The 13,788-nt window shown below is 39.8% G+C and overlaps 1 protein-coding gene across 5 annotated transcripts in view; it reads right to left on the bottom strand.

Annotated features, from left to right (window-relative positions):
• CALCR (calcitonin receptor) overlaps window positions 1-13,788 on the bottom strand; it is a 185,754-nt gene that overhangs the window by 81,415 nt on the left and 90,551 nt on the right. For 2 of the 5 annotated variants that reach the window (XM_083825417.1, XM_083825421.1), the window contains exon 2: window positions 1,887-1,974. In XM_083825417.1, coding sequence (XP_083681543.1) covers window positions 1,887-1,974 — 88 coding nt within the window. Of the gene's footprint in view, window positions 1-1,886; window positions 1,975-8,525; window positions 8,596-12,574; window positions 12,706-13,788 lie in introns of all 5 variants that reach the window. The other 3 variants (XM_083825418.1, XM_083825419.1, XM_083825420.1) reach the window with 3 other exon arrangements.

Below are 13,788 nucleotides of genomic sequence, written 5' to 3'. Positions count from 1 at the left end.
AGAGTTTCTTAAAGAAGTCCTAGCCCCGGAACATTGCGTTAAGGAGCACAGAACCAATACTACATGCATGATACCATGGGTAAGAGATTTAAAAAATTGTAGATAACAGGGGAACGATCAGCCCAGTCCTTCAGGGCTGACCTATAAATCCATGCTGTAGGTCAGAACACCTCACTCCATAAGATCTGTTGACAATTCTAGTTATCAGGATATTTACAGTCCTGTCATTTGTCTGAGGAAGAAAAATAACCTGGAATTGTTCCTTCAGTTGGCTTCACTTTGTTATAGGAAGAATTGCAGTTCTTTGCCAAGGCTCCTGTTATGCTATGTAGACCAGCCAGGATTATTCAAATACAGAAGGAAGCTGATGTCTGTTGGGCTCTTTGGCTTAGAGAGATCTCCGAACATGCATGATGTCCCAGCCAGAGCATTGCTACGTGCGTCCCTTGCAGGGCTATATGTAACAGCCACAAAATGCCACAAAAACCAGAATACTCCGATATGCATCAAGGGAGAAGATTTTTGCCAATCACAAGGATGATTCTTCAGATCATTAACTAATTCTGTGTTAGTTACTTTTGAGACCAAGTTAACAGAAATATGTTAACTCTCCTCTGTTCTTCCTCCTGCTCTCTAGTTCTTCTTTGGTTGAAGGTCCTAATCCTGAACTATGAATTCAGTATTTTACCAACGTGAGGTGTTCTTTGCTGTTCTGTTTTCTCCATGATCTCATTTCACTGTTTTATTCCATTGTTCTCTTACTGTTCTCTGTTTCCCTAACCTACTTTTTGTTCACATAAATGCAAGTGGTGAACAGCACTGTGGGCAAGTTATGCTAGTCTGAAAGAGAAGGAGGGACACAATCCAACAAACAAATCAGGGAGAGCAGTCTGCTGTTCCCCACTCTGTCTTATAGCCCCATTTCTACAATTTATACCCGGAAAGGGTGTGAGCTGATGGGGAGACTTCTACATTCAGCTGCTGGAAGAGAAGATTAGAAGCAGAGGGGCATGAGGAGCTAGCCAACAAAACACAATCAAGAAGAATAAGACATGAACCTTTCTTCAGGAACAAAGAAACAACTGGGGAAAAAGGTGGCATCAGGCATGCAAGTGACTCAGACAACATTGAGGCAGAGAGATGCTTATTTCCCGTAACATCATTCAGACATATACTGACTGCACTGCAGCCAAGGATCTGAGTAGTGTCCTCATTTCTGACTACCTGCAATGTCTTTGATTTTATCATAACTGTGAACCATTTGAGGTTTCACAAGCAGAGGTCAGAGAAACCATTCAACTTACACGAGACGTATTTAGTCAAGTAGAAATTAATTTGCTACATATTTAGAATGATAATTACCTGGTCACATGGCAGATATTGGAGTAACAGAAATATTGAGATTAAACAGTTGAAAGTAGTGTTTGAACCAAATAACTAAACTTTACATTGTAATTTGCCATTTCTATTGCTTTCATTGCTTTTTTTGCAGAGTAACCATAAACAGTGAAAATCCACAATTACTTAAGTCAGTAAAAGTCTCACACAACAATGTTAAGGAAGTTTTCAAACACTTAAGTTTCCAAGTCAATGATATGCTGTGGTCTGTACTACAGTTCTTACAAATAAGAAAATGAAAAATCACGTGCATTACCTTCTCAGACTTGCAGTTCTGTTTCACCAAGGAACAGTAGATTCAATTTCAAGCTTTTATGAGGTATCTTGTTTAGAAACTTTATAAACCTTACTTCAAAATTTATCAGCAAAGGAACTCATTCCTTCTGTACTCTATAACAAATATAATCCAGTACTCCTTAGTTTTCTGAACATCACCACAAGTTTAAATTTGGCAGGTGTCATAAGCAGTTCATTTTTCTCGTACTTACAATAAGAAGGATAATCAGTAAGAAGCAACTGTGGGTTGTTTTTTTCATTGTGGAGTCTTCCTGGAGAGACACGTTGTAGCTGACCCTTCTGGGAATTAAAGAGCAAAAACAAAACCAGCATTAGACTTTATTTGTTATAATAAATTCCTATAGGTAAATAGTGGGTTTTCACGCTACCCAGTGCAGCTAGCTCAGCTGAACTGTGGGCAGACACATGGCAGAGTAACCCTCCAACATCAAAAATGACTGCTTCAGCCACAAAAAGAAATAGAGAAATAGAGCATGGCCAAGACTCCACAGGCTTGGAGGGAACTTGATCAGCAACTTTCTGTTATTCTTTTTGTTTAATATAACAACACCCATCTCTCCTTTCTAGGAAAACTATCCATGGGTCACCTTACATCATCATACCGCATGGCAGTTGTGTGAGTTAAAGTGAGCGGAACTCTTTGCATTAACACATCTTTTGCAGTTTTATAAAAACAGAACTTCTGCATTAGAATGAGAAACACGGCTTTTGTGAAGACACTGTGCCTATTAATGTTGTAAAGACTGCTCGAAGTGTGTGGACCACAGGTGAGAAACATGTCTTTAGGTCACTTTCTGTCACAGTAAGAAAGGGATCTGTCTACCACACCCTTACTCTTGAAGCATCTCAAAAATTAAGAGTGAGGTGTTTTCCACCTGAGCAAACAATGTAGAGAGTACCCTACATATCCAAACCCTAGAAATTTAATGGGTAAAAGGCAAACCAACTTGGATGCTTAGTCTACTTTACATGTAGTGAGCAACACAATCACTTGTATAACATTTGTTTCTGCCACAGAACTGTAACAGCTTTTTTCATCTTGAAATGGTCTGGAATGTCACCCATTTCCAGAGGGAATTAAAATATGAGACAACTGTCCTCATCTAAAGAAGAAATACGCAATCTCAAAATGTAATAAAGGTGTGTCACTTCCACTACATTCTAATACATCTGGATGTGATCTCCTACAAATGGGAGTGTTGCAGTCATGTGTCACTGAGATTACATGAACACAAAATGATGGAAAAGAGGGTTCAGAGGATTTGCCTCTGATAAGAAGTGGTCTTGTTACTGTCTGAGCCTTGCCAGAAACATTCTGGTGTGCCAGAGGTAATGGGACAGGCAAATGACACAGAAATAATACATAATTATGCTGTCAGCCATATATTCGTATTTGAGCTGCAATGACAGACAACTCAACTGAAGCAAAAATTGGACAGCTAGATCTGAGGAAAACGCCTGGAAAACGCCATCTTCTGTATACTGTTTCCTGCAGTGTATATTGGTTAAAAACTGCCAAAAAAAATCATGGGCGTATAAACAGTGGGCCTTGGTCAGCTGCCCAATGAGCAGACACATATGCATAAATATGTGTATCCATACAATTATGCACTGTAGTATAAAGCATTCTGTAATGTGGTGTAAAGCCAGTCTTGCAGGTGCTTCTATTCTTCTTGCTAGCCTTGTTACTTCTGCTGCGCCTACAGGGATGTACTAAACAGTAGGTAAAGGGAGGACTTTGCCCTACAACCAGTTGACATTTTTAAAACATACACCACTTGCTATAAATGGCACAGAGATGAACACAATGTTGTGATCTAGAAAGCATAAGCCAAATCAATATCAATTGAAGTTAACCTGTGATACATCTACTTTTCCTGCTCTTAATGCTGGAAGTGCTTGCAGCACTATGTTGGATTACAGCTGTAGCTACATGTAAATTTTAGCCTAGTGAGATTCTGTGAACATTTGTAGCTACGTACTGAAGAAGCTATTTAAAATACTTCTTGCTCCCATACCTCCTAATTATAAAAAAAAAAAAATCTGTAAAATATTTAACACATTATTTTTCCCCTTTGTCAACCGTGATGACTGTGCCACATGATACTACATGCAAGTAAATGAGTAAGAATTATTTCCCACACAAAATCTTATATAGTCTTGGTATTTCTAGTCTTTCTTCTTCGAGCCAGCTCTAACCACAAGAATGGCTGACATGCTACTTAAAATCCAGTACCTCTTTTTTTTTCCTTTTTCATAGGAGTCTTTTCCAGTGACAACAATTTCAACAGGCTAGATTTTAACAATGATAGTATAAAGCTCCTGACTGAGAAGTAGCTTTTCTCTACTCAACCATACGAATGGGCCATAGCACTACACACGCTTGGGTTAGCATCAATATTGGATGAAGGATAATGAGCACATTGAAATGAAAAGGCAGGTACGGGGAAAAAGTGGTGATATATAGGCAGGGCAGAAACAGCGTGGAGGCAGAAAGATTCACAGAAAGGGGAGCCCCACGAGATGGACCCTGTCAGACTCTGGACAGAAGGGTGGACCACCTTCACCACAGCTCTGCCCCATTGCCAGAGATCCAGGCTCAGGGGTGACAAGACAGGTAAACTCGGGTGTGCAAAGCGGCACACTTAAGTGCCTTGAGTTTGAGACTCTTGTGCAAAAAGTATGGCTCATTTACATCTATTCCTGTTGCTGCTATGGGCAGCCTCCTTGCAGCTGAAGGAGGCTGGGAAGCCCAGAGCAGCCTTAAGCAGGGCATAGCTGCACTGGAACTGTGCTACCATGAACACAGAGGGAGAAATCAGAAATGAGCCTGGTTCTTAGCACATATTCATGTCATGACTCTACCACATTCTGGCTTTGGTATGTCTTTCCTTTGTCTTCTGGCTGCTTATTGCCACCTGACTTGTGCTACCCCCACAGCCACTTGATAGGACCATGCAATGAAGTAGGTCAGGAAATTATTTTTAAACTACACTTTAAAGAGAACATGTGTTTGCTTGTTTCTTTGTTATTTACCAATAGAGAGGGAGGAAAAACAAATTCTAAAATTTTAAGCTGTTTTATGCATAGGTATTTTAGATGATTCTTCACTGCAGATGTTTCAAGGTATTCCTGAGGATTCCCTGAGACGATGCTTATTGCAATAAACATCTTGATTTTTAGAGAATATACTGATAGCTATTGGGATCACTGGAGCTAACATGAGAATGGTTATTATGTGGATCAAATACCCCAAATTTTGTTTCATTTGCTGAAGTTTTCAAGCAGGTTTTAGGTGCTGTCTCAGTTCATGTTTCTCTACAGTTTATCTTTTTTCCTCAAGTCAAGCAATATCCTTGCTTGAAGTTAAGATAATATAATGTGCTTCATACATTTAAGGTTCAGAACATCCATATGTAGTGATTAATCATAGGGACACTGTTAAAGCCCAGTACATTTCCATGATTATATTAATTCTTCATCCTTTGTTGCTTATAATAATGTATGAAATCCCAGTCTATTTTTTAAACTAGAATATTGTTCTCTATTTCTTTGTTAATGTAGCATCGCTCATTATGTGCTAAGATATTCCTCCTGCTTCAGCTATTATAGTGGACATGGACACCTTGGGATTAGTCCTGAAGCTCATCTAAGGACCAGCACAATATCCCATTTGGTAATGGCACCTTTTTTGGCTTTGTCCTGGTTTTCTCAGTTGTAATATTAAACTGAAAAGGGCTTTAATTACAATTATAATCTGTTTACCCAAAAGGGTTACAACACTACCACCTCAGTCATTTGCACAAGTGGCCTGAGATGGCCAATAAGGAGGGTCAAATTTAGTCAGAAAGTGGTGTAAGAGGAAAGATTCAAGAGAGGGCAGCAGATCAACATTTATTTGCTGAGGTCTGAAGAAAAAGTTAGAAAGAAAGGCTTTTTGAAGGATGAACTGGAAAAAACTCATTTAATTATTCTGCTCTGATAATTCTGCAAAGCCATATTTCACAATACCTTTGGAAGAAGAAAAGATTTTAATAGCACAAAACAGGACTTGGAGGATTTGTGACAAAGTACAGAAGAATGACGTGAAAATATTACTTTTTCTGTGATTGTCTTACCCCTCAAGACTCTGAAAATTCACTTTCTACTTCCTTTCTTGGCCTGCATGTTTTTTGATGGCTTCCGTACCATTGCTGAGAAGTTTTCTCAAGGCGAATAGCTGTGTAGCCACCTCTAACCCCAAGGTCTCCAGGATTTCAAAACTAGCACAGAGGCTTGTAGATCCTCTTGGGGAGAATCTTGCCACCCAGCGCAGGAGGACATCAGCCTGCTCTGCCTGCATCAATGCTGGAGCAGGAAAAAAAAGGGAGAAGCTACTCAAGAAGACACGGGCAAGATAGCAGCCCCTGTTGATGAACATTTAGGGAATTTGGATCCTAGGAGGAGGTTGCAGGTCCATTTCATAGAATTATAGAATTGGCTTGGAATGGATCGTTAAACTCATCTAGTTCCAAATTCTAGTTTCATGGGCAGGGACACCTCCCACTGGACCAGGTTGCCCAAAGCCCCATCCAGCCTGGCCTTGAACACTTCCAGGGATGGGGCATCCACAGCTTCTCTGGGCAGCCTGTGCCAGTGCCTCACCACCCTCTGAGTGAAGAATTTCTTCTCTATACCTAAGCTAAATCTACCCTTTTGTAGTTTAAAACCATTACTCTTTGTCCTGTCACGACATGCCTTTGTAAAATGTCCCTCCCCAGCTTTTCTGTAGACCCTTTTAATGTACTGGAAGGCTGCTGTAAGGTCTCCCCAGAGCCTTCTCTTCTCCTGGATGAACAACCCCAGGTATATCAGCCTGTCTTCACAGGAGAGGTGCTCCAGCACTCTCATCAGTTTTGTGGCCCTCCTCTGGACTCACTCCAACAAGCCCATGTATTTCCTGTGCTGGGGGCCCCAGAGCTGGATGCAGCACTCCAGGTGGGTTCTAGTGAGAGTGAAGTAGAGGGGGGGATCAACTCCCTTTACCTGCTGGCCACACTTCTTTTGATGCAGCCCAGGATACGGTTTGCTTTCTGGGCTGCAAGTGCACACTTCCAGCTCATATTCATTTTTTTTTGTCCACCAATACCCCCAACTCCTTCTCCACAGGGTTGCTCTGGATCCACTCATTGCCCAGCCTGTATTCGTGTTTGGGATCGTCACAATTCAGGTGCAGGACCTTGCATTTCGTCTTCTTCAACTTGATGAGGTTTGCACAGGCCCACCTCTCAGCCTGCCCAGCTCCCTCTGGATGGCATCCCTTCCCTCCAGCATGTCAACTGCACCACGCAGCCTGGTGTCATCAGCAAACTTGCTGAGGGTGCACTCGATCCCACTGTCCATGTCACCGATAAAGATGGCAAATAATACTGACTTCTGAGGGGCACCACTCATCCACTAGTCTCTGTCTGGACATTGATCCATTGGCTGCAACTCTTTGAATGCAACCATACAGCCACTAAGTGGTTCATCCATCAAATCTATGTCTTTTCAATTTAGAGACAAGCATGACGTGGGACTGTCAAATGCTTTGCACAAGTCCAGGTAGCTGATGTCAGTTGCTCTTCCCTTATGCTCTAATGCTGTAACCCTGTTGTAGAAGGTCACCAAATTTGTCAGGCAGGATTTGCCCTTAGTGAAGTCATGTTGGCTGTCAACAATCACGTGCTTATTTTCCCTGTGCCTTACCATAGTTTCCAGTTTGCTTTTGTTTTGCCAAACACACAGTCTAGGGTAAAAAGTATTAAAATTATCCTCTTATTTCCAACTGGATATTTTACCAACAGTTTCCTAATTTAGGCTATTGCTTTGGGCCACGAGTCAGCCGTGCAATCACACTTCTATAATCCCAGGTCCTGTGCAGACCAGTACCACAGCACAGTAGTTACAGGCCCTTCAGGCAGAGTAAATACCATGAGTGTGATCCCAGCTGTGAGAAAGAGAGAAAATCCCTCCTATTTTTCCAAGCACATTCTCTAACCATTAGCCTGCAATGATCTACCAGTGGTTTAACTGCCACCACGATCTTCTGACAGGCCATATTTCTGAAGGAAATGGTAAGCTTCTCTCAGTTCTTCCTAACATGCCAGAAAGCTGGTGACCATCTGTCCCAGGTGGAGAAATGAGGCGCCTTACAATGTTTAGTCAAGCATCTATGAAGCTGAGGCAAGGCTGAAGGTGTATTGGCTACCTCTACACAGCTCTTTGATCAGTATTTTTGTCTAATCCTCCTGAAGTTTTCATATGAAAACCTTAGAAATATAGGTTCCATATTCTCGATTTTTGGTGTTGGGCACCTAAAGGTATTGCTACATGAAAACTGCAGACATCTAGGTCACTTGCTAGATCTTATCTCATTTCTTTGGTAGTCTTGAAGATAGATAATTTCATTATCAGGGAGCCAAATGATGATTGGTTTGATGATTATCCAGTTGTTACTCAGGCCATTAATTTCCATTATCTTGCCTGTTGGGGACGGTGAATTTCACGTGTAGAGCTGAGTGGGTGTTATGTGTTATGTTAACAAGTGCTATGTTAACAAGTGGAAACTATTAGCTATGGCAAATAGGCAATTTCGGAGCTGCACAGATCAAGTGACCAAATAAATCTACTTCATCGACTCATTTGGATTACATGGGAGGTGCAATGTTTGAGGCTTCATTTTCCTATTGAAACACAGTGAACAGGAAGGGTCTGTTTTACCCTAGGCTTCTCTTTAACCAAATCATTGACAATAAATTGAACAAACAGAGGAAGAAAGAGAAAGTAGCTGCAAACTTGGCTGTACTTACTTTTGGGGTAATCACAAGTTTTGAAAAGCCCACACACTACACATCTGGGCGGTCAAGGTGATCATACACACTACAGAAAATGAGGAAGATGGCTCTTATTAGACTAGATGACAGACAACTGTATTTTGAAAGAACAAAAAATACAAGAAATGTGCTTTGAATGAGAATTATATACTGTGCTTTTGTATTCTCTAATGGCTGATGCAAAGGGACAGGATTTGTATCACATAATAGTAGCCAAGAAAACTACTACTTTTTTAGTACTTAGGAAGCTATCCCTCATCCCCCTCCTGGCTGTTGGTCAAGAGCTTTTATGAGGCTTAAAAGAAAGTGGAAGGAATGAAAATTTCACAAAGGGACTAGTAAAGTACTTTGGCGGATTTCTTGGTACACAAGGTTTGCAGTACTTACAAAGACTGGATTCTGTCGTTTCTTTCAAATGTACTCTGGGAAGGTGTAAAACATGACATATTTTAGCCCAGGACATATTTTAGCCCTCCATTAACAGGAGTATTTGAAGGACTTCTGGAGGTTAGCCTCCACAGGACTCCCTGTCCCTTGTTGTACTTTCAGTTCTCTGAAGTTGGTAAAATCATTCTGTTTTACATAGGAATGGGTGTAGGAACAATGTATAAAATCCTATTTTGTAATCATAGTAACGGATCTCCGGTTTTGGCTGGACATGAAGCTATAGCTATCCCAAGTAAAAGTCATCCTTGTTTCCTTGTTTTTTAAAACAGAAAAAAAAAAAAAAAGAATAGAATGGAATGGAATGGAATGGAATGGAATGGAATGGAATGGAATTAGAATAGAATAGAACAGAACAGAACAGAACAGAACAGAACAGAATAGAATAGAATAGGATATTGTAGAATTGATCTTTAAATATAAATGATAGGCATTTACAGCTGCAATAAATATCATAACCTATTGCTTTGGGGGTTACTGTGCCTCAGCCACATGTCCCTAGTTCTTCCTCGTGCTGGTGTTGTGAACACATGTCCCACACAGCTACTCCAGCGGAAGTTGAACTCTGGAGTGCCCTGGCGTGAGTGATGTTTTCTGCCTCTGCAGCACTCTGGACTTCCCACAGGCTCCAGTGATACAAGCACTGGTAAAAGGAAGGGTGCAGAAAGATGTTGTTGGCAAGAGAGGGAGAGGAAGAGGAGAACAGATGCCCTGCTAAAGGTCAGTTTAAGCTTTTGTGAAATAGAAATTAAAAGAAAAACGAATCTGGTACTTTTGCGGTGTGCAACATGTGCAATTACACTTGTACACAAGCCATAATGGAGTACAGGCAGTGGATCACACTGTCTCTGGAAAATGAGCCCATCCTCTTTAGTCTGTACTCAGAGTATACACTCTTAAAATAATCTCACTGTAACAAAGCCATGACGGTTCATGCAAGAATTAATTCAGATTCTCAGCAACTTTGTTCATAGCAGATGCTGAGGCCTTTTTCTTTGTTTGTTTTTTACAATCAGATTTGTGTTGCTAATGTTAAATAAAATCCTTAAATATCTCAAGTATGACTTATCATTTTAGTAGCTCTTTTTTCAGTAGTGGATAATAAGATAAAAACATTTTAAATAAACTTTTTAAACAAACAAACAACATCATCAAATTTTTAAAGAAACCCTACTATGTGCCAGTAAATGTTGTCATGTTAAAATCAAATAATTTCTAGCTACAGAACAAAGAAGGAGAAAAAGATGTGAAACAAAGCATATGAGCAAGGTCTATAGAGTAGCATTTCTGCTACTTTATGAGTGCTTAAATAATGGGATTAAATGAAGCAGCTTTGGCTAGTGGTCTGCCACACAATGGATGAAAGCAGCCATACTGCACAAATGTCAAGTTCACCACTAAACATTCCTTAAAGCACAATATTTCCTTGCTATTTCGCTATGCTGTGAAGCTGTGGTTTATCGTCGCACACAGTAGCATAGAACAATCTTAGTCTTTTAAGCACAGTAAGAAGAGGTGTTTTCTAAAGTGCTTGCAGTTTTTTTGGAGATATCTACAGCAGTGTTTGCAGAAACAGCAGGTATGCTATAATGTAATCTTGGTGACACTGCAGCTTGCACACCTCCAGAAGCTTGGGACAAATATTACCATGCAGCAGAGCAGTGACTTCAGTGGAGTTGCATACATTTATGTCAGATTATAATCTTTTGCATATCCTGAAAAATTAACTCAGATCATTGGGATGAATCCATATCTATCATTCTCTTAGTTTTCAGAGTACTTATCATCTGCAAAACAGCATTTGAGGCTAACATTAATAATATTAGTATAAAGAGAAAATTCAAAGAGAATTGTGAGGGGTAGAGCTAAACGAGCATTGTTAAATATACTGAAGTATATTACAACAGGTTAAGTCAAAACTCTGTGAGTGAGTTAAGGAAAAAACACCTGCTTGGTTGTCCTATGATTCTCCCAGACCTGCATCATGACTGTACTGTACATGAGACCTAGTCTGTATGTACAGCACAGTCCATGCCAGTCAATGCGTTTGGAAATATTTTAACACGTTCAGTGGAATAACAATATCTTGAAAAGGCAGTCCTAGATGCACTTCGAAAGTACATGTGAAAAATTTAAGAGAAGCAAGAAAAACTGCACAATAAGGGTTGAACTTTTTCCAGTTCCCAGATTCTTTCTGCGTCACATTAACAGAATCTTCATTTATGTGGATGAGTACAACTAAACATGTGACATTCTTCCTTCTAGGATCAATACTTTTTTGGATTGATACATTTTTTTTTAATTATTATTCCATCCATTGAAAATTTGTTAAAAGTTTTCTTTCAGCTTCAGCATATACTGGAAAGAAAAACATCTATTTAATATTTACTTGTGGCCAATTCTTTTTCAGTTTTCCATTCAATCCTTCCCCAGGCAAACTCCCACTGGTCCTTTTTTTCATAACCATACATTCCTATAGATTATTTGAAGTAAGTGAATATTTTATGGGGTGGGCAAAATAGCAAGAAAAATATTATACTTTCTTATTATGTCACTGTTTTTATATAAATCATATGAAGTGTGAAAAATCATGTGAGTGGATTGTTATAAATCAAATGCACATGACACACATTTAGAGCATTTTGTTCCCATTTTGGCATAGCCTGTAACAGTTGGATGTAGGTTTCATTTCTATCCTGACAAAAATGAGCCTGTGTTGAAACACTAACACTTTTTTCTCAAGTCTGGTTCTAATTTTATAGCAACTCTGCTAATAATGATTAGAAATCCTGAATGTGATTTGAAGTCAGAATATGTTACCACTGATCTGGAAGGGCTGTTTCTAACAAGATGTTTTAAAAGACCTAACTGAGACAAAGAAACTTCGGGGCACGCAAGTCATCTTGTGACAGTCTCTGAAGAAAGCTTTGCATGTTTGAGGCGTTGGCCAACTTTTACAGATACACCAATTGGTCTGCTTGGTGAGATATTACCTCTGGTGGCAAATCTTACCTTACCTATACTCTTAAACTATTGAGTCTACTGCAGCACTGATATTTCTGTTACCATACCTAAACTACAATAAATAGATGTGACCCAAAGCTGTCATTACATTTTACACTATTTTTACAAACAATGTAATGACAGATGAAGATATGATGATGTAATGATGCACATATAAGAAAACATGGTCATGACTTTTACAAGTCAGTAAAAACAAAATTATCTCCATCAATTGCTGTGGAATAATTAAATAACACAGCAGTACTGCTTGACTACGATGTTGTCCTTGCCAGGAATTGCAGCAGTGTTACTGTAAAGCTTTAGATTGAATATTAGCAGTCTAAATTCCTAGTTTCGATTTTGAAAAAACCTGCATATTTTTCACTATGGCATTATGCATTCATTACAAAAGTTTAACAGAGCAATTTACACATGATAAATTACTATGAACTGCTATTTTACCAAGAGGTAGTTATTAGCCATTTAAATTAAAATCCTATGATGAATTCCAGACTAACACACACAAAAAGTCTTTATTTCCATGATAAATATGCAGGCAAGTCTCATAGTGTACACACCTGCTCGGGTTAGAATAAGGGGAGGAACGGGTCTTTTCATCGACTTGCAGGGAGGAGATTAGTGTTTTCTTTACAGCTCATCTTTTCTTCTGTAAATTAGCACGGAAAAGAGATGACGGAATGGGAATTACCTGAACAGTGAGAGAAGCCATTATTTGTGTAAATCACTCACATATTCCTGGAAAATTTTATAAAAAGACTTGATTCTCTGTCCCAAACGTCCTTCCAGACCTGTAACCAAGGCATAGATACAGCAGCTCTGGCAACCTCTTAAAAAAACCTTAAACTTCTTCTGCTCTTAAATATTCATAAACTCCACCTGTGGAGTTCAGAGTCTCAGCAAAGACCTTGCACAGATCTGCACACACTGGACTATCAATGGCCAACCACCTCTCACAGAAGCTTTACTGGTCCCCAGGTATTCAGGTCTTTGGAAGTTACTTTATTTTCTGGCACACCAGGTGCCAGAAAATACAGGTGGATGTAATGTTCCTAAAAAAAACACCAAAAAACAACAACAACAACAAAAAAACATCATGAAGTAGGAGGAACGCAGTACAACAGAGAAATAAGCCCTTTCACAGCCGGACAGATAGGGACAATGCTGGACCCTGTGATGGGCAGACTACAGGCATTGGATTTGTAGATGTTTGACTGCGCCTTTCTACTAGGATGAGCTACCACAAATGAGTTCTTGAGGATTTAGTGAAGCTTTGCTTACTTTAAACTGTACTTAAGAACTCTTTCTGTCCTGCAATCTGAAGACAACAGGAACTCAGAGTTACAATGAGAATTTGGGCAGCCTCTCAGACTGCAGATAGACATTTTGCTCTTGCTGCTCACTATGTCGGGGGCTGTCTCAGTGCTGGATCCTCCTGAATGTAAAGGTTTTCACCACCTTCAACAAAACCTGCAACATAGATGCAAGCCAGCAGGACTGCTTTTCTGTGAGCCCAGGGTTTTCCTTCTTCCGTTATACTTGTTAAATGGAGCTCTGGGACAGCTATGGGAAGCTAACCCACTCAGTTTCAAAAGGAAAATGGCATGGCAGAACTTGGAAATGACTTGTTATTGTCAATATTGGCAAAAGTGGCTCCTCAGAACCTGTTACATGTAATACAGATCATTTCATTGGCCTCTTGGCACTGTCACTGTCCCACTTACTGTGGTTATTTCAAATTCATTTTCTGATTTTCCTTTCCTTTCATGCACCG

Source organism: Anser anser, assembly GCF_964211835.1.
Source record: "Anser anser genome assembly, chromosome: 2".
NCBI classification, from domain to species: domain Eukaryota; kingdom Metazoa; phylum Chordata; class Aves; order Anseriformes; family Anatidae; genus Anser; species Anser anser.
The sequence above is the reverse complement of the archived record's forward strand: the minus strand, read 5'-3'. Positions and strand labels throughout refer to the sequence as shown.